The sequence below is a fragment of the Colletotrichum orchidophilum genome (genome assembly GCF_001831195.1).
Source record: "Colletotrichum orchidophilum strain IMI 309357 chromosome Unknown Scaffold_204.1, whole genome shotgun sequence".
Taxonomy (NCBI): Eukaryota; Fungi; Ascomycota; class Sordariomycetes; order Glomerellales; family Glomerellaceae; genus Colletotrichum; species Colletotrichum orchidophilum.
The window spans coordinates 1-25367 of NW_019173160.1; the positions used below are offsets into that span (position 1 = coordinate 1).

Below are 25367 nucleotides of genomic sequence, written 5' to 3' on the forward strand. Positions count from 1 at the left end.
CCCTAACCCTAACCCTAACCCTAACCCTAACCCTAACCCTAACCCTAACCCTAACCCTAACCCTAACCCTAACCCTAACCCTAACCCTAACCCTAACCCTAACCCTAACCCTAACCCTAAGTTAAGATATAAATTTTGTTTTATTGTCGTTTTTAACTGTCCGATTTCGTTGATTTTTGTGAACCTTAACGCTTCTCGCTATAATTAATACGCCGGCCCCTGACGGCATATACTAGCATCCTCGATTGTCTTAATCCTTGCCCGTCCAGCAGACTGTGGCGCGCTTTCGCTTAGATAGGCTTAGACTCCGTTCATTACGCGTCGTCGTGGGGGGGCGTCTTACCCAGCTTCGCCAAAAACTAATAATAAAACGTCAAATGACACCTACGCAGACACGCGTGTTGATGCTTACGTGAGCATTATCCTCCACAGCGGTTTGGTCCGGTCGTTTCGTTATATCTATAGCGGGAAACGGTTTGTGGTAGTCGATCGGCTAAACGCCGGTAGTCTATGCGAAAGAGCCGAATGTCGACTCCGCCATCTGCACCTTCTTCCCTATTTTACTAAGGTGCCTACTTCAATCCTACTTTAGACAGAACCCTGGTTCTCCCGGCTCTCATGGTCTATGTTTATAGTCGATTGCTAAAGAAGATGGTCCGGACGTCGCCATCGTCGAGGCTTCGGTCTTATGGGTAGAGAACAACCCGGCCTGCTAACCTGAAAAAAGGCCTGGCTCGCTAGGCCTAGGCTTCCCGAACGATTTTCAAGGTATCGATCGAGTGTTCCTCCGGACGGCTAAGTGTTCCTCCGGACGGATAAGATTAACGCTATATAAGTTTTTTATGCCGCATAAGGCCGTTCGTATATTTGCGAATACGGGCGGAGCTTTGCGAGGACGCGAGCCGCTGCTGACTTACGGACGGCCCGAGTCATGTTGTTAGACTAAGAAAGGTTGTGTCCCGAAGTGCCCTTCTAAACGTTCTAGCCATTAAACTTAGATCGATCTACTAAGGAGTTCCGGCCCGTATAGTAAGACTGTTGCTTCGTAGACCTGTATCGAACTAAATATAATAGGTTTTTTTTTTTTAGATTAGCGAACCGGTAGGCTTTAGCTTAGGTCCGATGTCTGCGTGTTATACTGCGGTGTTAGGTTAAGCTTTGGAGGCCCTTAATTATTGGGTGGTATCTTTGGCCGTGCTCCCGGAGATTATCTTAGAGTAGTATTACTTTTGAGATGCGCGTGCATATTAAGCACGAACTTGGCCAGTGAGAATCGCCGCTCGACCAGGGCCGGATCTATACGACCTAATCGGGATACTTAACTTGAGACTTATTGGATACCACCGTTATGGGCCCCCGTTCATCCCCGAATGCCTGTCCGACCCCATCTAGGTGGGGGCGCCGCGCCGCCGTATAGGGGATAGCGGCAACTTAAAGCTAAAAACTCTAAACCTATGACACAGTTCCTAAGCCTCCTTCTCGGCCGTCGAGAGAGAAATTCTCCGCTTTCCTACTCTGCCCTAGCCCGGAGCAGCACACACCTATCTGCTGTGGACATGGCCTGCTGCTAATCGCACGAACAACCGCGGCACCGAGAAGTATTAATCGTTAAGGCCGGCGACGATTCGTTCTATTCGCCTTGTATGTTAGCTTCGATCGAGACTCGGCGGCGCTGGGCGAGGCCTCGCGTGCGGCAGCTGGTCTCTGTTCCAGGCCGTACATGAACACCTTGACCGGTTCGCGCGGAACAGTTGGGTAGTCGCCGGTGTGGACGACCTTGCTAAAGCTTTGGGCCGAACGATCTCTTTCTCTCTTTGTCCTACTATAAAATGAAGCCGATAGGAAAGAAGCCGGTGAAAGACTCCTGAGACGGCCATCTCCGATCGGATCGGGGTCCGTGGTCTCTCGCCGCGCCTGGCCTGGCAAACTCGTCGCGGCTACGGCTCTGGTGGGCAGAATGGCCACTACTGTGGTCGAGCATGAACGAGACCGAGTCGGTTGGATCAAAGTTCACTGACAGATGTGACACCTGGATGGTTCGGTAGCGTACAGGGTAGATGGAGGAGAGGATAGCGGCCCCACGGTGTGAGTGGAAGGATCGGTCGGGTGGGTGAGCACTCCCCGATCTGGAAACTCCGCGGCACCCCTGCCAATGGGTTAAATACAACCAACGGACAGTCAGGTAGTTTACCCAATACAACCCATCATACACCTAATTTTTGGACCCCATCTGCGCAGACACATTTTGCATAGATGGGTCGAAGCGGGGCGCGATGGCGCCACAGCCCCTGACGGTACCAGGTAAACCGATGGGCCCATCAAGGGCCAGAAGCGTGTCTCGTTTGCCCCGACTGCCCCGGCATGCTGCCGACTGGGGGCGCGAGAGAAGCTTCGGTTTCTTGTCAGTTTGTTTGGCATGTTAACCAGCGCCGCGTTTCGCCCCGAGATCTTCTCTTTCTAACCTGATTCCTTCTACGCGTATGTGTCCACATGCGTATAGTGTATAATCACAGATAGTAACGCTTAAAAAAGACGCGGACACGTATCGTTTATTAGTGGATGGCCGATGGGGCAGCGGTCACTACAACCTCTTAGGGTATACTTTAGTAAACGACCACGGACTACGAAGCATTCTCTAAGCTGTGCGCCTAACCCCGTCCGACTATTACTTACCTCCGAAATAGTTAAGAACTTGCCAGCGCTTCCAGCGTCTATTATATGGGACAGGGGCCGATCGGATATGCGTCTAGTGAGCTCGTTATCGTCGTCGCCACCGCGAGGTGGGCTCGCGCTACTCCGGGGGTTCTCGCGGCTGAAGCGCGTCGCTATCTCTCTACCTGTACTACTTGGCTAAGAAACGGAGAACTTACCGAGGCTCGCCGACGTACTGCTAGCCAGCATCGAACGTCTCACTATTACTAACAAGATGTTCTTCTAGTAGCACTCGCGATAGGACGATCTCGAGTGGGAGTCAGACGGCCCGAGCGTCCCAAGGTGGCATTCGCTCAAGGCCAAGATCGTGGAGTACCTAGAGGGTCGACCGTCGAACTTAACGGAGTTAAGAGTAGAGATATAGACGGATGGGGAGACTTTACGGGCCGAAGAGATGAGAGACAGGCTGGCATCGGCTGGGGAGGCTTCTGGTGTACGGGTGATTATGGAGTCGAGACCGTAAAGTACGTACATAAACAATTGGCACTTCGGCGTGGCGGGAGTCGGCAGGTTAATAGTAGTTATAGCACCGCCATTGGTTAATATAAAATCCTTTACTAACAGTATTAATATATATATCCAGAAAAGAGTATTCGATAGCCAGCTTCGCATTATATGCTCTATCTTAGTGCGATAGACTTCCACTGTTTACTTATCGCTCTCTTAACGCTAGGCGCTCGCTTTAGGCCAGAGACCGGGGACCGACGAGGTAACTTGGGCTTGAAATCCTCGTCGCTCATGGCGCGAGGATTAGGCGACTAGGGATAGACGACACGAACGTGGCGGTTATCGACCGGCCTACGAACGTCCAACCGCTGCTAAAGGTCATGATCTCACGGGGAAAAGCTTGCTTGGAAATCCTGACGCGCACATGGGGAAGCGGGCCACATCCGAATGAATGTCAATAGTCATGTATTCTTAGCCGAGTGGATGCCGGCTCGTACGCCGCTTGTCTTCATTCTGTGCTACCTGCTTTCTTCGATATCTCCATCCCGCGGTTCGACCTGTCGCCCTTCCTTCGTCCGAAAACCAAGCTGGTAAAGATCTCGACCGAGGAGCCCAAACGCATCACATGCTTCAGCTGCTGACGATATGACCCAGCACGACCCAGCTCGCCAACTCGTTGTTTTTACGACCAGCATGCTGGTCCGCTTCGCGAGACCACTGCCGATCCGTCCACTGGCTTGGTGGATGCTCTGCGGAGCATCAATGGACCGGTCGTGATACTTGCGTTTCTCGGCTCGGAGCCGCATTGTGGGTGGGCCGCAAGCGAGCTTGGGGCACGACGCTGATTTGTTTGTGCGTGAACGTTGGGAACGGCCTTGGCAAGCTCACGATGACTTTCTTGCCGGGCTTCCGTGGCACGGTGATCCCTTCGTCCGCCATGAACTGCCTGCACCCCCACGTTAGGGAACCCGCTTCGTTGATTACTTCACCGCCACCGCAGGGGTTTTGAGCTGTTCGACAAGCTCGTCAGCACGACGTCGCCTATGAAACATGCACCAGGACAGGCACCAACTCACGGCTTACGACGCCTGTCTGGCCCCCTTTGCCGTAGGCCACAACGCGGATGGAGGGCGGGTGATTGTGGGCTTGCGGCGAGGCATCGCTGTCCAAATGGTACTCAGGAGGGGTTAGACGAAGGAGTCGGCAATTGGCGCCTTGATCCATGTGAAGGACCTGGCAGCGGAAGGAGCACGACCTACCTGGTGGAGGGCGAAAATCTCCGCGCAGCCGGCCCCGGTTCGATGCTGCTCGTTGACGGGGACCTTCTTTTCACTCTGTAGTCTGGCTTGGCACCGGTCAAGGGCCGCGACGACTCGTGGTTTGGAATGCTGAGTCGCGTAGCTGTACAGAGAAGGGCCATTTCCCTTCAAACTAGACGAGATAAAGACGTCCTTCTCGACGGCCATGACGGCCATCATGGCGGGCTGCTCCTGGGGCCTGATGCCATCAGCATCAAACTTGGTCTGCATTTGGCTATAAGCTAAACTAGCAAGCCCATAGAGTTCGTCATTGCTAAAGAGTGCTCCGGTGTCTTGGGTGAAGGTGAGTTTGGAGGAGTAAACAATGAGCTGCGCTTCGTCTCGGGCATCTTTGTCAAGGCTGAGGCCGAGGTCCTGAGCCGCGATACTTTGGAAGAGAGCGAAGAGGATAAGGAGGCCGGACAGGCTGAACGCCCAGCCCCGAGGTGCGGGAGACCACATCTCGATTTGAAAGAGGACTGGTTGGAGACGGTAGTTCGAGAAAGCTAGCGCGTGGTGTGCCGAAGAGTAGACGATTTGGCAACAGGTCAGCGGACAGCATAAGGGAAAGCGGGCGCAATAAGTAGCTGTGTCCTGTCAGAGAGCCCGAAACCTCTCGTTGGCTATTCCTGAGACAATGAAAGGGTCCTGCGTGGCAGAGCCGAGAGGACGTCGAGAGATGTGAATGCTACAGGTAACAGACGGACGGACCCGTCACAATCGTACTCAACCTGTGATCACGGGAGCTCCCTGCCGGCACCTTTCTCTCCGCGCCGGTCGAGACGCTCGCTTGGCCGCAGGCAGCCTTCGTGTAGACCTCAATGACGAGCTTTAATGACCAGCTCCGCACGGTTCGGAGGCACCGATAGCTGCCAGGAGGGCCACTCCACTCGCATAATAGCACAAAGATAGGTTCAACCCGCTCTCCGACCCGAACGATTGCTCTGTGGGTGTTGACCCTGACCATGACGGTACGGCTTGACGGTCTGGGCGCTGAGGCCGCCTGGAGAATGCTGGTCCAGATCCGTGGTCTGTGACCCGTAATTTGCTTATCCACATTACCGGCAATAAGTTGACAGGAAAAGCCGAGGCCGGAGATGTCAGGCACGCACAATTTCACAAATCCTCGCAGGCTACGGTGGCTTAAAGATCACTTTCAGCAATAAATGCCCTTAAGATACTCCTCAGGGCCGTCGGGTGAGTATGCCAATTAAGCCGTTCGATCTCTCGGGTGGATCTTATGACCGTCGTTAGGGCTCCATGAAAGAGAAGGTACTATAAGCGGGCCCCCTAAAAAAAAGAGAAGAAGCGGGCGTTATCCAAATATTCGACCGAACACACGGATACTATTGTCCAACACCGCAGTGCGGAGAGCCGAGCTTGGCCCGATACGAGCAGTCTTTCTTGGTAACGCCGTGTTCACAGGGCGGGATTACGGAGCTTTTAATATCAGTCACTATATATCTAAAAACTTTCTATATACCGGAACTGGCCACGATCTGGCGCGTGCTCTGTCGTGGCTTATGAGTTATTAAAACAGGACCTGGCCGAGAAGGCCGACATTATTAAGCCCGGCGAAAGCACTCTGCAAGCAAAACCATTCAGTCATCCGGTATAGTTCTCCATCTAGCAAATGGTGCAGATATTATCGGTCTCGTATAGTAGTATCTTGCTCCCCTGCCTATCGAACTGGCCGGGCCGGCCGAAGCTGCTAGCAAGCTGCTTCGACTAGCGGAATTGTATAGTATAGAATAGGGGCTAAAGGTCCTAAAGGTATTGTTCCTAGGGCTTTTTCTTTGTGCTAGAGTTAGGTTCGCCTAATAACTCGTAATAATAGCTCCTAGAGAGGACGAGGTGCGTGATAGGGCGTTTACGTAGTGTGCATGTGCGCTAGTGCTTGTTAAAGCTAAGGTCGCGACGCGAATGATTTTCTAAAAATAGGGAATTTAAAATCTATAGCCCTTGGCGTTGGGTGATGAAAGACGTGAGTGCGTTGGGCCGAGCTCTGTAAAGGCGGGCGTGTGACTCGGGCTGTCTTTGAGAATGAGAATGACGATGATTTCCCTTGGGTTGATAACCGGTTCGCTATGCCCGAGGGCCCGGTCTTGCCTTTATGTCTAGGTACGTTGCTATCACCGCGCCTAAGTGGTATAAGACCCGAATAAGGACTTCGTATGTGATTATATGCGACATCGGGTAACTAACAGGTGTTATCTGCTTTCTATATTCAGCTAGTGTCTGTTCTCCGAAGGTATAACGCATGCGCTACTACTCCCTGCTTCTTCATGATGGAACCCTTGCAAAAAGGTGAATCGCACCCAGCAGAGCCGCGTTCAGTCGATCGCACTAGATAGGCCGCAGGAACAATGTGGCCTGCGCGAGTTGGACACACTTGAGCCTTTTAAGCTGAACTGAGACACTAAACTGAATGTATTTTAATAATAGAGTAGAAGCTGTAAAAGCGCGTCGATGGGGTCACTAACACCAACCCTGTATAAACCGAAGGCATGTAACAATGTGTCGGCTTCACCGTATACAAGGGAGAGTTTCTTACCCACGGCCATTGCTCATCATGCTGAGCGACTTGAATGCAATCCATAGAGCGCGCAGTTGAACACGTCGTTTCCGGGTTAGGACCGACCGTATTATTTGCTTTATTTCCTTTTACCTAGGCATTGATATCTACCACTCACTTCACAAGAAGTCCTGACACTTTCTTTAATATGTAGACGGCTATTACTATCTTCCTCGTTGCGTTGAAATACTCGCACGCCTTTGCCGTGTGAACTTCTCCTGAACGCGGCCGTCTCGCCTCTCATGATAAGCGAGCGCTGACGTCCTGGGTGTCTCTGACTGAAGGAAGCGACTGGCCATGCTTATTATCGTAACTCGAAGATATTGAGAAATCGATTGAGCACGCGAAGATCTTGGCAAACGGAGCCATGGTGGCTTTGGACAATACTGGGACAACATCGAAGGCCTGCACGAGATGGTCTGGTAGTACGTCAACACTTGCGGATGAAGATGAGATCAGGAACGCCCGAAACTGTTCATTCTTCGCCCTAGACGTCACGGCCATTCCGCCTAAACGGAAGTAGGGCGGTTTTGACATGAAACGTCCGGCGACAAGGGGGAGAGCATTCGGGATGGGGGTGGTATTGGTCATTGAAATCTTCTTGATATTACCTGTATCGCGGTCTGATAACTCGTACTTGACGATGCCTTCACGTCTAGAAACTTTAACCACCCTATTAGAACTCTTCTGTCGTTGTCTATCTTAAGAAAGGAGGTTATTGTTAGCCCGCTACAGTTGGTCCTTGTGGGTGCGTAGCTATATCGTGCAGATTAGGGGAGAATAGTGCCGGAGGCATCGTTGCTAAACCTTTTGTGTTGAGGTGCGCTTGGTTGCCCTGACCCGCGCGTGACGGCTATATCGTTACACAGTTGTGAAAGCGTTGTGGCAGGGATCGCTTTGAGATAGCGAGAGGTCAGCATTCATGAATATTTCAACAGACTAGATTCTTAGCGGGGCAACCTCGACCTCTGTCTCTTGTCTGACGGTAGTAGAACCACCCGTCGTGACTGCCGTTGTTGCACCTGGATATGTCCATCACATTTGTCAATCCAGCCTCGCCCCCAAGCTCCCGGATAAAAACAACCACTCCATCGGCGGTAACGCGTGGTCTTTGATTGGTTGCGGCACAAGAGCACTGCATTAGCACCTTACTTGATCGCACAATCCGCCTGAACCTGTGGGTGATCGTCTGCCTGGAAGTGATTACAAATATTGCAGTTAGGAGAATCATAGACGCGTTCGTCGACCCGTGCCGCCAGTTTGCTTAGTCATTTTCACGGGTACCCGTGAGCCTATCAGGAGCCGGAAGGTGGACGAAGGTAATGTTCAGGATATATATATACCACGGGCCGAGCCTCGCTCAAGGTCAGATCTCCATAGCTCTATTACAGTACACTTTATAAACATTCTCTGAATAGTTTCGGCTCAGCTTCACTCCGAATCACCTTTTTGAGTTTATGACTAATTGCCTTCGCCTTTGAAGACCTGCACTAAGCTTTATACCCCTCTATCGCTCATGCTAATCCACTTTGCTATTGAAGTTAACGACAAATCTCCTAAATCATCAAATCATAGGCGCGTCTTTTCCACAATCTTTGTCCGGTGCTTGGTTGACATAATAAGCCTTCTTGTCAAGGCTTCATTTCGTTTACAGACGCCTTATGAATGGGTGCTTCTTCCAGAAGAGGCTTCTCTAGAGTGATGGTCTTGACTTCCTGAGGATCCACGGAGGTCCGTGTAATGGCAGTAATATGTTTTTCAGAGAACCCCGTACTGATAGGGGCACTCGAACGTGAGCTGCTAATCGAAGGGTGCTTCGTATGAATCAGCTCGAAGCGCCTTGTCCGAGGGCCTGACTAGGCTTATGACTCTTCCAGGGCTCTTCACGCCAAGCCTGGTGGTTTGGAGGGAAACCAGCCAGCTGATATTGCACACCACCGGCGACCGCCGAGCCGTACTTTCTTTTGTCAAAGTCCTTGTTCATCGTCGACTTGCCGAGATTAAAGCCTTTCAATGGCCCCCAGGAGACTATCTGTTCATACTTGATGCCTCCCAACGCCGCGAACTCGAGTTCCTCGTCAAAGTCGCCATATTTCCCAAGGGTGCTAACAATGTCGATCATATTTGGGGTGACGTGGATCTTATAAACGAAGGCCGAAGCCTTCCCGTAAACGAAGGTCGCTGCCACCCTCTCGCTGGTACTAGTAGAGACGTATCCGTCTTCGTCTCGGCTCTTGATGTCACGGGTGCCTTTCATGTGATTGAAGAGGCTAATGTCCGTAGTTTGAAGTCCGAAGCTGGTCTGGCCCTTCGGGAGAAACCCTCCAAGTCGTTTGATCTCTCCGGGCGATCTTTTATCGCCACGGTAGACGTATGATACCGTAGTAGGCGCTCCGTGACATAGAAGATTCCACAACTGGGCCCCCAAAAAGAATAGGAGGAGCGGGCGCTGTCGGAACATCTTGGCTGATTAGGTGAAGCCGAGGAACAGGATGAGTGCGGGCCTATTGCAGGAGGTGGCGAGAGATCGAGAAGAGTGAAACGTGATGTTTTGGAAACCTATATCCACACCCCGCGGAGGTGACACGGCGACCTGAGGATTTTATACTAGGTACGGTCAGCCCTCAAACCGCGTTCTGTTGAACGGAGGGTTCCTTGACTTCTGACCTGTAGTTCGGTGGAGTTTGATCCAACGGGTCAAGCTTCTCTTGATTGACATGAAATGAGGGCCCATAGCAGGAAAGGTAGGTCGACCCGGACGACAAGATGGCCTTTACGGCATCGGCGTTGGCGAAGACGGCACAAGCAGAGGTGAGGAGGGGCTTCCAGTAGCCCCTTTTCAAGTCTTGGCGATGCTTGCATCAGGCGCCTGGTTGTAGTACGTCTCTCTCTGTCTCTCTCTCTCTCTCTCTTCTCAATCTCTTCGATGAGGACATGGCATTCGTTGCTCGTACGTCAGTGGATGTTCTATTTATTCACACCGCTACTGGACAATGCTGGCCTATCCTCCGCTGGAGCGTCGCCACAAGAAGGAGGAAACAGCCTGGACAATGAGGGTCACGAGGAAGCAGAGCGGCGGTCAGCAAACGGGTCGGCAAGCTTCCATTTCTTGCGGTCTTTAATGATATCCACAACTTCATTTGAATACTCTCGGCAGTAATCAGCGAGCATTTGCCCGAGATCTGGGGCCGCTCTGTCAAGCACGGAATCTACGGTGTAGGCAACACGCTAGTCCCCGACGACACTATATGATATCTGCCATCTTGCTGATGTTTGCTAACAATTCCGGCAGATTGCATGGCGTTCCAGCTTGGACCAGTTGGTGTTCCGTTCGTCGCGGGTCATCATGGAGTGCGGCTTGGCTGGCTTCGCCTTCGCCGAAAACCGACGCTTGTGCATCGCAAGATGCTACTACGCGGACACGCGTGTTGGGGGTGCCCTGCGCCTTGTCCTGTATAGCGTCTCTGTACAGCACCTCCGTCCGGTGGTCTCGTCGCATCTAGCAACATCCGAAGTCGAAGGCGCAGGGCGTTCAACCTTGACCGAATCCCACCGTTCCAAAGCGGAACATCGGGCGGGCGCGGTTCGTGGAAATTACTTGACTCAAAGCCGGCTGTCCGCGTGAAGAACTAAATGTCGATTTGGTCGTCTCCAACATCTTTCCAGTTTCATCGCCTTGATTCGCCTTGAGCTAAGCTCTAGTCCAGGTGACTGTCGATTGCCGTTGAACATGGTCCGGACGGCTGAGATCAACGCTGTCCAGGTTTACGGTAGAGCACAAGGCCTCTTCCATCCGAGAACGCGAGTGGAGCTTTGGCAGAACGCCCGCTGTTACTGACTTGTGTACGGCTAGGGCCACATGTTTGGACGAGGCAGAGCTAAGTCCCGAAACGTCCTTCGAAACGTTACAACACCATAACTCAGATAGGTCTGCCAAGTAGTCCCGGCCCGCCCGCACAGGGAGTCTGTTGCTCGACAGACTTACATTACGCTAGGTATCACAGGCCCTTCAACATCAGCTATCTACCCCGTCCTGCGAGACGTGGAACTGCGGACGGTCCATGTTCTCCCCAAGACTCGCGTCGGTCCGTCGGTCGGAAGTTAGGTCGCCTCGCTCTTATGTCTCCAGGACACCGACGGACCGCACACGTTCAAAAAGACTCATCCGGTGCAGGGAGAGGTTAGGAACACCATTAGTAATCTATGAAGCTTTAGGTGATAGTGTCCACCGCCGCCGTCTGCATCGCAGCTGCTGACGACGGTAGGATGACCAAGAGCTTTGGGCCTAGCCTCCCCTTCCCGCCATTTTCCCAGCGTATAGACGCTACCGCTGAGGCAGACTCGCAGGTGAGAGTGAGGACGTGGACGAGTGCTGAGGTCGTCCGCGTGGAGAGGCTGTGTAACACCTAGCTAGCTAGGTCTCACCTTTACTTCGGCCTCAAGGTACTGCTATGGAGGTCGCATTGGACAGCGATTTATTGTCCGTGCGTATCTCTTGTCTGCTTAGCATAACGACGGAGTTCGTATATGCCTTTGAGGCCAAGTGGAGGACTTCTCAACGGCAGCACCGAGACGACGGGGAGGCGTATTAGAGGTACGGGCGGTTGGTCGATGGTGCGCGGTCTGCCGGACTTGTCATCTTGGGAACCCCGAGCTTAGGGCGTAAATCTGACCAGAGACCCGTAACTACTCTACCCCGGTCTGCTCTTCTGAACTTTCCCTTAGCTTTCTCTCCACTATCTCTTTATTTCGACTAGAACAAGTCCGTGTCTAGCTCTTAGTTAGATGAACACGAATGAGACGTGTGAGGCATGACTGCGGTCATTGCCAGAGACGTCGAAGCTTGTCGAACCCGCCGCTCTATCCGCCTAGTAGACAGACGGGAACCGAGATTTCGCGGTCAACACGATCGTTGCCCAGCATGGGCGCCAAGGGCTATGCTACGGCGACAACGACATGGATAGAACGGGCGGGATTCACATGCGACTCGATCCTCCACGGCCTACTGTCTATAGCATCTTGCGCGCCTCGGTAGAACTGGTGGCTATAGATGCCGTCGAAATCGAGCTGGTGGCACTCTGAGCCGCCCATGGCCGCCGCATAATCCAGCACTGAGGTCCATTGACCGGACTGTACACAAGGCCAAGACCTATGGTGGTTCGCTCGACGAATGAGAAGGAAGAGGGAGACGGAGTACGTCTGCGCGCCGCGCGTGTTGACGAAGACGACGGCCAGCAACGGCTCGGCGGCTGGCGGTAACGCCGAACGACGAAGGGTCGAATGAGTCTGGTGGAAACGGGAAACGGCCTCTCCGAGACCCAGGGATAGCGCCGGCGCCGGCCGCGGTGGGGAAATGATCCCAGCGGGAGAGGAGGCCCCGCGGCAATAAAAAACATCTATATAAAAAGGAAAAATCTCCCGGTAGCTCGGATAAGCTCCTCGATATTTCTAATCTAGAGTAAGTCTTATCTACGTCGGTATTTTAAATTATAATGCTAACCGCGTCGATATCCTTAAGCAGGACGACGTAGTATTATAGCCATTAAAACCTGAAGTTCTCTAGGCCATTAAATCTAGTATTTATATCTATATAAAGCCACGCTAAATACGTATCCTTCGCTAACTACATAGACAACAGTATTTTAGTTAAACCGGGAGCTAATTAGATCTTTTTTTACCTACACCTTATAGCTCCCAGGCCCCTAAAAAAAAATTAAAAAAATAGACTTCCCTATTTATTAATTTCAGCTTAAATAACTTAAATCTTCTCCTATTTACGCTTTCATATAACTTTATATAGATTATTAAGTTATATAAGCCTAGCATCTCCGAACCGTCATTAGGATATAATATCTCGGTACGTAGAACATTACAAATTTTAATATTTATATATTTATTATTAATATAACGCTTACGGATTTTTATTCGCTATTAAAAATCGCTTTATTATTTATTAAAGCGCTTTATCCTTATCTTTTTTAAAAACTTATTTAATTAATATGATATACGCTTTTAAAATCCTTTATAATAAAACTTTAATATTTTATTATAAAGCTCACGATACTATAGAATTTCCTTTATTAATTTATAAATATTTTTAACAAAATTTCCTTTTTTATCGGTTTCCTAAATATAATAAATGCGCGGCAGATAGCAAGACCGCTACGCTTTATACGGATTATTTTAATCTTTACATAAAAAACGTTAAAAGCCTAAATAAAATATATCGACTCTAAGTTTATTTACTCGCACGATATCTATAGGCCAGAAGCGTGGCTCTTTTACTTTTTTTAAAGCCTAAAATAGGCTACGCTAGCCGTCTCACGGCCGACATATATAATCCAAAGCGGCTCGCTAAGCTCATAAGCGAGGTCAAAACCATTATGTAAAGCTTTTTAAGACATCACTATTTATTACGGTTTTCCACTATCTTTATGACTATTAGCTCTCTTTCTCTCACAGACTTTAATTAACTAATTCTAGCCCCCTTTTAAATAATATAGTTTTAACGACGCGATATTTATTTATAACTAAGCACGCCTCCTCTAGATTCCCGTATAGAATTAATAATTAACTTAAATAATATCGCGTATATTAAGCGGCTTATAGTCTCTAAAGAAGGGTTGCGGAGATCTCGGTCATAATTCATAGTCTACTTAACAGCTTAGGCTAGTCAAAACCTAACTATCAACTTTCATACTAATAAGACCTATATTTTTCTAACATTATATATATTACTTAACGTAACCCTCCGTAATTCGGAATTAGCCGATTTAAAACCATTCGCAGACTAACAACGCTTTAAATTCTAAATATACCGAGACTTCTAGACTTATTGTAAATTCGCTTCCCCGCTAATATATTTAAAAACCACCTTACAACTATCTACCTATCGTCCTATTTAAGGATTACATTTTTTCTTACTAAAAGTAGCCTACATAGAGTCCATATTTATACTAAAACTACACTCTCCGCCGAGGTAACTTTTACAAAGCTTCTTCCCACAATCCAACCTATTATCTAATAGGGTTAAGTTTTAAATCCAATAAAAGACAAGATATCAACGTTTAGATTTCGAATCAAGGCCGATTCTAAAGGCCGGCTTTACTTAAGCGAACGCTCGTACATTATTAATCATAGCCCGGCTATCTAGAGAAAAACACAGCTAATAATTAAAAACTTCGATCGCTCTATAAGGGAGACTTTACTATAAGCCCCTCCTACAAGGGGATATAAAAAACGTTTACCTCAGACACTCCTCCGCCGTCAACTCTAGTATACGCCATTCCAAGGCACAACCCTATATCCGTATTAAGGATGCTTACGAAGGGTCTAAGGTGCTCTAATCTTTCTCCCTCTATACCGGCGGGCCCTTCTCCTCTGCCCGGTGCCACTTACTCATCAACTTTAATAGACAACGTTATATACATTTAGGTATTTCGTGACCGGTAGACAGACTTTTGTCAAGGACTTATTATTAAGTATATAAACAGCTCTTAGCACGCGCTTAGGTATTATCGGTTGGGGATTAATCCAGCTAAGAGGTGTGCCGGTGTGGCGTCCGTCGCATTTACTATTTTTAAATAAAGGAGAGAAAATGCCTTACTACGCCGTATAATAAAGGCGAAAATATCCCCAGGGCCAGATAATAACAATGCCCTTGATGAGAGCTGGACGTTTTGCTCTAAAGAGAGTACCTTGGAGGTTTGGAAAATATTAACGGAGATGGTGATTAAATTATAATACGAATGGTCCAGATATTGCTCATTGCTCGACTTCTCCTGTAATCTACGCTTCCCATAAGCGCCTTATTTAGTATTGCTTTTCAGGCCGGCGGCCATACAACCTTACAAGCAATCCCGACCTGTAACAAATCTGTCTTACCTAAGTACATCTTAGCACTTCCTTTCCATCGTGCTTAATCTCCTACACAGCATTGCAGACCGATTCTTCTGCCTCGAGAAGATGTTCGTCAGTTATGCCGGCTAGTGCGGCTGCGGTCACGACCTGTTTATGTTATGAGGTAGTCCCGCGTCGCTTCGATGCGCGAATACGGCCTTGCAACGAAGCTCCGGATCTGTGATCCTGTAGCGATGTGCCCTGACGCTTATGAGATTCGCAAGCTACAATTGGCCCTTGATTATACATGGGGAATTTTGCTGAATGCGAAATTTCGTTTTGAGATACGGATTTTCTGGTTCTCTATTACGTAGCCGTCTATGTCGATGAAGTTGATGTCACAGCTACGCGAGGCAAGCGTATAAATGGGACGCAAGGTATTGCGCCCCTTAAGCCGGTACGTAAATGCTGTTACCTAGTATATAAGAGATTGATATGCCCGTCGTCGATTCATCGATCGGGCTGCTCTATGTGCTCTCCGTCATTGATAATGAAGCCCTGGAAGGTTTCCTCGTTCCGCAGCCTTGCTGTATTTATGGCAAAGGTTGGTTAGCTCGCCTCTGTTCGCCTCTCTGCTCCTCTACGCTCTCCACTCCCCTTCAACTCTCTTCGTTTTCTCTATTTCAAGCGTACCAGCAACAGACACCCCCCGCCCCCAGTCCATTTGAGCGCACCCCGTCGTTGTTCTGCCCCTCGTCCTTTATTTCGTCCCTGCCGCTTGCTCTTTTCGTCCTTCCTTTCAACAGCAGATATTTGAGCGCACCTTGTCACTGATCAGTCTGGCGCGTCTCGTCATAATTCCCTTGTCTCGTCTCTCCTGTACTTTGATTCTCTACCTTCGTTCCTCATCCCCGGTCTTTTCTTCTCTGTTCTAGCTGTCTACCTTACTCATAGCTTCTCGTCCCTCTCCTCACTTTTCCTACTTCCTACCGCTTACCCTGTTTGTCTTTTCTCTTGACGCAGTAACTTTTGCGGATATGTTTTCGATGCTCCCATCCCCATCAATTATTCCCCGTCTCTTTTCCTGGATTCCTTTGATATGCACCCTTCGCCTATCAGTATCATCATTCCGAGATGACCCTACGTAGACGCACCAACTGTGAAGAAAAGAGACTGCTGCTGTAGCCCAACCCAGTATCGTTTCTCTCAGTCAACCGTTATTACTCTCATCCTATGTCATTTCATCACGTCTTCCGATGACGCCTTAAATTTTTCGAACGATACGTAGGAGCATAGCGTATGTGGCAAAAGGAAAGTGCTTGGGGTGACCGTCGTTGAGCCAGCGGGCCAAAAGGCACAAATCCCAAGCTCTTACCTAACCGACATGTGACAGGATGAGCCAATAGCCTTGCTCCAACAGGGTCGATAAACTTCCATAGATTAGAACCATACTTGGAGTTACACTTGCTGTCGATCCAGCTGACGGGGAAACCAGAATTAGTAACAAAATTTACACGTAATAGTTCGAGGGAGGTTTGCATCGCACAAGAGTAACTGTGGCTGCACCTGCCCACAGACGCTCTGTGTACCCAGTGCCGCCCAGGCCCTCCTTCCAGTCTCTGGCCTGTCAGGCCACTTTAGCCAGCTTCATACACATCACATACTTCACCTCCATTCGTGGGGATCGTTTCCGCTAAATTAACTAATCAGTAACCACAAGTGCAACAGACGTGGATCCGCATCAGTTACGTTTCGTTTGCAGGCAGCGGTAATGTTTCAGCTCACTCTTGTCTAGAGAGCAAGCAAAGGGAAGAACTTAATGGGAAGGCAGCGGCCTTGGCTTGGGAAACTCCGACATCGCCCAAAGTCAAGGGGCCACTGCAAGGAAGACCAAACATACCACCATATCTATTTTCAGGGTTTATGTGGATATTTCTGCATTTGCAAAATCTGTAAACAGCAGGCGGCTAAGGACAATTACGTCGATGCGAATATAGCTACTCGATTTGCCTCAGCATTTCGTCCCTGTGCCCACCCCCCAACCCCAACCCTTTCGATATATGCCTGTGGACAAGTTCCCTAAGTGAGGAGATTTAATTTGAAAGAGAGGGACAGATATCACAGAATTTCACATTTTCACTATCTGCCTCCGTTCCAGAATGGTGACGGCTTCTAACTTTCTCTATTACGCAGTCCTTCTAGAATGGCCCCGTTACAGTGACAAATTTCTGTTTTTCCACATTGGGTATTTCAGAATTAAAGTACTTCCGTCAAGTAGCTCCATTACAGATTAGAGAATAGTGACACATTTCTGCTTTCTCAAAAATGGCGTCGTTCCAGAATGATGGCACATCCGTCGGATAGTTTCATTCCAGAATCGTAACGTGAATCTGTTTTGCCGAAGTTATATGTATTCTAGAACTATGAGATTCTAGAATGATAGCATAAGCGCTCTGTACCTTTTTGCCAGAATTATGGCATGATTTTCTTTTCGTCGAAGCTATAGGTATTCTAGAACTATCTTATTCCAAAATTAAAGTTTTTCCCGCAATGCCCGCAATTCTGGAATTCTGACTCGTTTCTATTTCCTGAGCTAAGGTCGTTCCAGAATTGCAGTACACCCGCGACGTACTTAAGTTCTGGAGCCGCGGGCTACATGCTGAGACAATCGATGTCATTCCGGAAAAGTGATTCCAGGTGGAAACATAAAATTCTCCACCTGAGACTAGCATGCACTTTGAACTTGCTTCTTGAACGAAGAGAATGTACGACTTCAGCCGCACATTTCGAAGCGAACCTTCTTCATAGAAAACTCGCCTGTTCTGAACCTGTTCTGAACCCTCCTTTCATCCGGGTTGATGCAGGTCGCCACTCTCCAAGGGATCACACATCAGCAAATGCTTCTACCCCAATTTTAAGTAACGAAGACTCTCAACAGCTACACCCACGGACATCAGTGATCTGTCTAGCATGGGAACTGAATAGAACTCTAGAACTCAGAGTACAGCGGTAGTTTGTCGCGATGCGCTGATCACAGGTGCTTCGTCCCTTTTAATTAACAACGGTAGATAGCAACACATCACAGACGGCCTTGAACAAGGCAGCACGAAGGAAAGGCAATGTGGATTTGTTTGTTTATCCTGAGATGATGCTGATGCCATACACAAGAGTAAGTCGAGAATGTTTGTGATGTAAGTGAATAGTGCTTTCACCTTAATTAAGCTCAAATGGCGAACATGACGGGTAAAATCAGCTATGGATGAGCATGATATATCACTTCTCGAGATATGTGAATGGAGGGGCGTCTGGCGAAGGAACATATCATGCTAAAGGACTCACGGCATGTAACCAGAGGTGGCTATTGGTAAAGGATGGGGAGAAGAAGGAAAAGTGAGAGGATAAGATCAGAAGTATAGAGGAGAAGAGGGGTGTCAGAGGAATGGGGAATTGCTAGAAAAGAGAGGTGCACGTATCGACTTTTACACTATAGCGAATCTTAAAGCTGGTGTGGTCACTGAAAGAAGGAAGACGGCCCCGGGCCCGAGGCCCGAATCCCGGCCCAAACTCGTCTTTACGTAAGGGGTCTTATAATTTATTAAGCCGGTATTTATTATAGAACTAAAATGATTTTTTTAATAATAATAATGAAACCAAAGAAATTTACAAGCGTTATAAATCATTTCAAATAAATAAATGTATTTCGTTTTTATATAAATTATTTTAAATAATTTTAATTAATTTTATTCTATATAATTTTTATAATTTTTACATTTTTATGTTTACGGCTTATATTTATTTTATAAAATATGTTTTTTAATTTTATTTGTGTATTAAGTTAGGGATCATCTGGCTCTAAACTAGGCCGGTCACATAATATAGCTTTATGTTAAGTAATTATGGTCTTAGGACGCTAGAATTGTAATGAGATCCGATAGTAGGGCTCAGAGAAGTATTAATCCAGGGCTTCTCTCCAGATCCGGCATATTTAAAATTTGTCAAGTGAAAGTAAGGGACATCTATTGTACTTGTTACGCGGAATGCGGAACTCCTATTTAAGATTCCCGGGTAAGACCACCTTTTTGACTCACGTTTTTCAAGTTCTTACGTCAATGCCTTCTAGAACCCCCTTCTTTATGTACTTGTCCACCTCTCGCTGGAAATCCAGCACTCCACCTCCCCAAGCTGCGTATCCAGCTTTTCGACGCTGTTCCTCATCCGAAGCCGCTTTGCCCGGCGCATTTCCGGTAAAGTACCCTGGAGTGCAGAAATCCAGCGGGGCAAACCATAGTGCTCGACCTTTGGATTCTGCGGTGTACTCTTTCTCTGCCTCCCGAGTGGCCTCGAGCACGAGTTTAGAAGACGAAGGAGTATCACGGCATCCCTTTGCGATGATATGCGCTGCCAATTTCGCAACTATGTCGAAGGCTGAGGTGAGATTTGGGGAACTTGGACCACCCGGGCCACCGTAAGAGAAGAAATTGGGAAATCCATGGTAGCTTAACGAATAAAAAGTCGCGTGCTCCGACCCGGCCCATTTCTCGTCAAGAGATGCATCACCACGGCCGATGACTCGAGCGCCAAGGCGCTCCGCAGGGGAGCCCAAACCTGTATTTTTCGTTCCGGTGGCGAATCCGGTGGCCATGACCATGATGTCGAGTGGTATATCTGCGCCATTCACGAATACCCCAGAATCCGTAAAATGGTGCACGCCTTTGCCGTCAGTGTCAACTAGGGTGACGTTGGGAAGGTTAAACGTTCCGAGAAAGTCGTCGTGAAATGTGGGACGCTTGCACCATCCACCATACCAAGGCTTCAATGCTTGAGCCGTGTCCGAGTCCTTTACTTCCTCGTCGATCCGGGCTCGCGCGCGGTTGGCACGCTCCTCGTCCATTTTGAACATCCGTGCCACGTGATCCTCGACAGTATCAGGCGTGATCAAGTTGGTACCTCCCACAAGACCACAGAATGCGCGATGGTCGGTCCAGCCATCATTTACCAAATCCACGGGAGCCGGCTCGTCGGATACGAAGCTGTTGAAATTTTGTTGTCGTTTGTACTGCCAACCTCTCCCGTTTGCGACTTGGAGCCACGTTTCCTCGGTGGTTTCCTTTTGTTTCCGGGGACTGCAGTAAGACGCGGTTCGCTGAAAGACGTATAGATGCTTCGCCCAGCGCGCGAGGTGCGGGATCACCTGCACAGCAGTCGCGCCAGTTCCAATGATTCCCACTACTTTGTCCTTAAGCTTGACCAACGAGGGATCATCTTGCGAGCCGCCAGTGACATCATAATCCCACCGAGACGTATGAAAGACTTGTTTCCGGCTCATGAACTGGTCAAATCCGGGCAACTTTGGTATGTGGGGCGTGTAGAAGACTCCTCCGGCAGAGAAAACAAATTGAGCTCGAACAGTTAGCTTTTCGTCTCCGTGCTCGAGCCCTTTGTTGTGGGTCATCTCGACATCCCACTCGCCAGTCTCTTCGTCCCACTTCAGGCCGTCGACTTTCGTGCTGAAGAGGCCGCGCAGGTTCCACTTCGCCGCAATTCGTTCCGACTGACCGCGGATTTCCGACCCGTGGGAATACTTCAGCTTCGGCATATAACCGGTTTCCTCCAGCAGCGGAATGTAGACGTAGCTCTCGACGTCACACATAATGCCGGGATACCGATTCCAGTACCAAGTTCCCCCAAATCCGCCGGCCGTGTCGACGATGCGAATCTCATCGGACTTAAAACCAGCCTCGATCAAGCGGTATGCATAAAGCAGTCCGTTGTGGCCGCCGCCAATGATGAGGAACTTGATATGGTCCTGGTCATGCAGGGCGGGCTCTTCCTCCGCCAATGCTTCGTGGTCGATAAAGGGATCCGCGACCAGGCGCGGAAAGACCTTAGAGGAAAGGTTGACATACTCTCGAGACACATTAGGGTCAAGGCGCTTTTTGACTTCCTCGGCGTACTTCAGGGCAATAGACGAAGACATTGTGAATGGTAAATAATGATGACAAAATAGCTTGGTAGTTGTGTGGCAGATAAGGCTATAGAGATCATAGACAGTGATGCCGGCCCGTCCTTTTTATGGTCTTGGAAAACCGTATAGCCTCGGGAATGATCTTCTCAATATCTTCTTCTCGGTAGCGTGTCAGCTATCGAAGGCTTCGGGGGCCGCGATGAATCCGGTGCACATGAATAACACAGCTTGCTGGACGGAGCAGCAGATCCCATTAAAACTGTGAATGCAAGCGCTGGCAATTTTTGGATGTGCTATCAGGTCCGGAATCTATAATGGTACACTGGCAAGTACCGGAGTTGCAATATCATATCACATATCAGTAACAGTGGCACCTCCACTCCTTCAAGGTTACGCAAATACTAAGGCGCCAGGTTTCATCAACTCCACATTGCGCGAGCAAATCCACTGGATCCACAGGAACATACCGTATCTGGTGGCAGGCATTTAGGAACCATGTAGGAGTTGGCAAGCCTAGCGACCTCGGGCCCTACTTATCAATCTCTTGATTTCATGCCGGCGTCATCCCCCCTCTGAAATCTCCATTGTGGATTCGACAGCCGGTCATTCCAGACTCCGTCTATGTCTGGCCCTGTCATATTCAATCTGAACATAGGTGAACGCTGTGCTGCATACAAACAGCAATGGAAAATCGGTCGGAAGCAGGGGCATTTGCTACAAAATTGCTCCTCGGCATACGTAAAATCACACGGGATCCGGCGGAGTATTATTCAAAGCAGCAGCATTTGTGCGCTTACAACGTCCCGGGGTTTCATACGTTAGTGCGGTACTTACGGGGCGGACTTTACCGTAATCGGAGCCAACCTTATAAAATAACTATACTTTTAATTAATAATAAATTATATAAGTAAATTAGTACTTAATACTCTTACTATTTTGTTTAATTACGAGCCTTAGTCGCTACGGCATTATATAAGCTAGCTTTTTTAATTAATTTTTAAATATTATTTCCTACGCTACCGATATAGCTACTTTTAATTCCTCTTTTTTAAAAGATTATATATTAAAATATATTTTAACCTAATCTTTTATTTAAAACTATATATTTTTTATTAAATTAAGGTTAAGACTATTTATTAATTAATCTAATATTAATACCCTAAATAACTCTAAAGTAAAACGTATATCTCTTATCTTATAAGCTAAGGTATTATCATATTAAAATAAGTTTAAATAATACTTTTAGAAAAAAAACGATAATTATTAAGAATATATAAAAAACGTATTTCGAAATATCGATTCTTTTTTATTCTTTTTTTTAAAAAAAACCTAAGCCTTTTTTATTATTAATAAAAGCCTTTTAAAATATCTAATTATAAAGTTTATATTATAAAAAAGCAAAAAAGGTTAAGTTTTTTATATTATATACCGTAATTTATTTCTTTTATATAAAGTTATAAATAGCCTAGGTTTTATTTAAAAGAATTATATTTTTTTAATCTTTTAACTATAGTTAAAGCCAGATATTACGATCGGCTAGTCGTAATAAGGTTTATGTTAACAGAAGTCGGGGCTGCGATACTCGTAAATAATAGTCGTCGTTAGAATAGCTTTAAAAAAGCTATTATCTATAAGTCGTTAAGTAAAAAGGCTTCGGTAATTAGTCGTAGTCTTATTAATAAGGTTCTCAGTAAAAATAGCTAAAAGCGATCGTTAGATCTAGTATAAGAATTGATTACTAAAGAAGCTATGGAAGTCTGTCCTCGAGCCCAGCTCAGGCCATCCTATATATAAGTCCTGATCGTGAATATATCCTTTATAATATCTTGTTCATTATTATCCGACCGTTTACCGAGCGGTCGTCCGTCCTATATTTCTACAATCGCTCGTCCCACTTATTCGCAGGCGTCCGTTCTTTATCTTATCGTGCGATCGTAGTCATATAACTTATCCATAGTTCTTCCGTCCCAAGGGAGGCCGTCTGAGTTCTCACTGCTGCATATATGGTGTAGTAGCCGCCGCAGGTCCTGTGGGGCAGGGCCCTGGTCTAGCAATGCGTGTTGGGTCGTAACACCGGAGGTATATATAAATAAAAGCTATTTATTAATACTTATTAGCCTCGGTCCAATAGATTTAATATAATTAAATAGCTTAACAGAAGCTTAATAAGTATAAAATAGTAATAATAAAAGCCTCCTTAAAGATTAATAGATCGGGTAATAAAAAAAATATAGATCTATTTAAAAAATCCTTTTATAAGCCTTATTAATTAAGAGTTATTTTTAAAAGCGTTTTTTTTAAAACGTTCGAATTAACCCTTTTTACTACTTATTTTTCTATAACGTAACCGATAAAAAATCCGTATAAGCTAATTAAACTAAGCGATAGGTATAAAAGGTAGTTTTAGTTATATCTTTATATAATTATTTTAAATATTTATAAAAAGTACGGATCTCGATTTTTTAGTCTTTTATAAGCTTTTTATTACGGGATTTAGTAAGTATAAAAAGGATAATAATATTTTAAATAGTTAAACCGTAAAAAATCGATGGTAATATAATAAGCGAAATAGGCGTAGTTAGCGTAGTTAAGATAGTTAATATAGTTAAGATAGTTAACGATTACGAGGCAGGCGACGAAGTAGTAGAATCCATGGCGGTTGGGTTAGGTCAATAGTGGAGGAAGGTAGGGAATTTCGGTAATTCGGTTTTTATTTTAAAAGTACTGTCCCTATTTTAGCTATAGAAATTAGGCGAAGAAGATAGAATTGGTACCTTGGGCGTAAGTGGGCGTAAGTGGGCCGAACCCCCTGTCAATTCACTGCGCTAACGTATGAAACCCCGGTGGAGGTGTAGTGGATGCAAACTATCTCAGTCTTTGGTAAAAGATGGGTGCGCCAACGGCTGTACGCGCTGCGGCAAAAACCACAGCTGTTAGCTCCACCATTCCTTCTGAAGCCATTGGTTACTTAAGAGGAAAGCTACATCGCTTAACTTCGGCCCGACCCTGGTAACGTAGCAAACCCCTCCTATGTTGCCATACCGGTCCCACATGCACTGTCAGTTCGTACGCAGTAGAGAGCAATGCATACTGCTGGACGCAAATGCTAAAGATGCGGGTTCCTTCGCACTCCGTTAAAAGCCCGACGGGCGCACTTTGTAGTGTAACTGCGGAGGCAAAGATGACGGAAAAAAGAGGACCGCGTGTTGAAGTAGTGCTTTGAGCGGGTGCTAGTCTATCCAAAGACTCTGGACTCCCACTTCATCCGTTTGTTCACCATGGTCGACCATAGCCAGCGTCACATAGCCCTAGTAAAGATCAAACTATTACATATCGCTTTTACATCTGTTATAGGCAACTTAGAATTTATTGCGAAGCATTGTACCGACCTCCTGTTATTCAAAGCAGCTTTTTAGCAACGTCAATATTCTTCCATTTCGACTCCGACGTCGATCTGTAAATATTGCTGTGTCTCCGATACGACATCCAAGACATAACAAGTCTCAGCGACCTAGGTTAGAGGTATTCTGTCTAGAATAAGCACGATTGGTCGTGATGTCGGTAGACATAACCAAGTTGCCAAAGCGTTTCCTTTGCGAAATCGCAGAGGCAACGCTAAGGCGAAGCCATTAAACCTATATTTAATTCCAGCCCCGGTATACATATAAAGCCCTTATTACTTTGCCGACATTAATCGTTTGGCGTACCCATGTGTTGCTGGCAGCGGCGCAGCAACAGCAGTCCGTCAAATATGACTGTGTCGACCAACATGTATCAACATTTTGGAAGAGGGGTAACGCATCAAGCAGATGGGCCGTCGCTCGATGTCTTTCCCTTCTCATAAACTTGCTTCTTTGGGATTGAAGCTTGAAAATACGGAGAGGCGGCCACGTATCCCGTCATCAACAAACAGCGCAACATTTGACGTCAACACTATCTGCCGTGCCTGTCGCATCGGACGTTCAATTCTCTAAGGATCCACCAGTCACCGTTGACGAAGAGATGAGTCTCGGCGACTATTTATGCTGGATATTGGCAGCTTTAGCGACACTCATTCCAGTTTCCGGTTTCCTACTGACATTCTATCATAAATTGACTGCTATTCAGAGCATTGCATTTTCGAAGACAGGTAGCAGACTTAATTTACGACTTCCATGCCGCACTTATCATAGATATGAGGATGGAAATGAATCTTCCCCACACTTCTTCTCATTCAGCAAATTGCCGTGGCTGTGTCTCTTCGCAAAGGATCGTCTTATCCCAATAACGAAAGTGATAAATTAGGTAAGCAGCCCTGCGTGTCTGGAGCTCCACAAGACGATCATTGCTAAAGTATTCTACGTCCGTACAGATCTATAATATCAATGTTTGCTTCCTGTAGATGCCAGTCTCGACCTATCGTCACCGAAGATAGAGGAATCCCTGGCGAAGACTTTTCTCAATGTGAATGCCGCGACAGTTATCTAAAAAGCCGAATTTGAAGAGCTCTACGCCGAAGCAGAAATAGATTACAGAAGTCTCTCTCAACTTT

At 47.3% G+C, this 25367-nt stretch overlaps 4 protein-coding genes across 4 annotated transcripts; 1 reads left to right on the forward strand and 3 right to left on the reverse strand.

Annotated features, from left to right (window-relative positions):
• Positions 1–3789: 3789 nt before the first annotated feature.
• Positions 3790–4919, reverse strand: CORC01_13638 (uncharacterized protein; the record flags this gene model as incomplete). The annotated part of the gene is made up of 4 exons (XM_022625254.1): positions 3790–3891; positions 4048–4169; positions 4236–4321; positions 4393–4919. The coding sequence occupies 4 exons, from the start codon at positions 4917–4919 to the stop codon at positions 3790–3792; spliced, it is 837 nt and encodes a 278-aa protein (XP_022468224.1).
• A 3938-nt stretch (positions 4920–8857) lies between these two features.
• Positions 8858–9493, reverse strand: CORC01_13639 (cholera enterotoxin subunit A2; the record flags this gene model as incomplete). Its single annotated transcript, XM_022625255.1, has 1 exon — positions 8858–9493. One exon carries the CDS (start codon positions 9491–9493, stop codon positions 8858–8860), a length of 636 nt encoding a protein of 211 aa, XP_022468225.1.
• Positions 9494–10025: 532 nt separating this feature from the next.
• Positions 10026–12114, forward strand: CORC01_13640 (uncharacterized protein; the record flags this gene model as incomplete). The annotated part of the gene is made up of 6 exons (XM_022625256.1): positions 10026–10122; positions 10190–10263; positions 10325–10615; positions 10961–11117; positions 11255–11379; positions 11908–12114. 6 exons carry the CDS (start codon positions 10026–10028, stop codon positions 12112–12114), a joined length of 951 nt encoding a protein of 316 aa, XP_022468226.1.
• A 6850-nt stretch (positions 12115–18964) lies between these two features.
• On the reverse strand, positions 18965–20848 carry CORC01_13641 (uncharacterized protein; the record flags this gene model as incomplete). Its single annotated transcript, XM_022625257.1, has 1 exon — positions 18965–20848. One exon carries the CDS (start codon positions 20846–20848, stop codon positions 18965–18967), a length of 1884 nt encoding a protein of 627 aa, XP_022468227.1.
• Positions 20849–25367: the final 4519 nt, after the last annotated feature.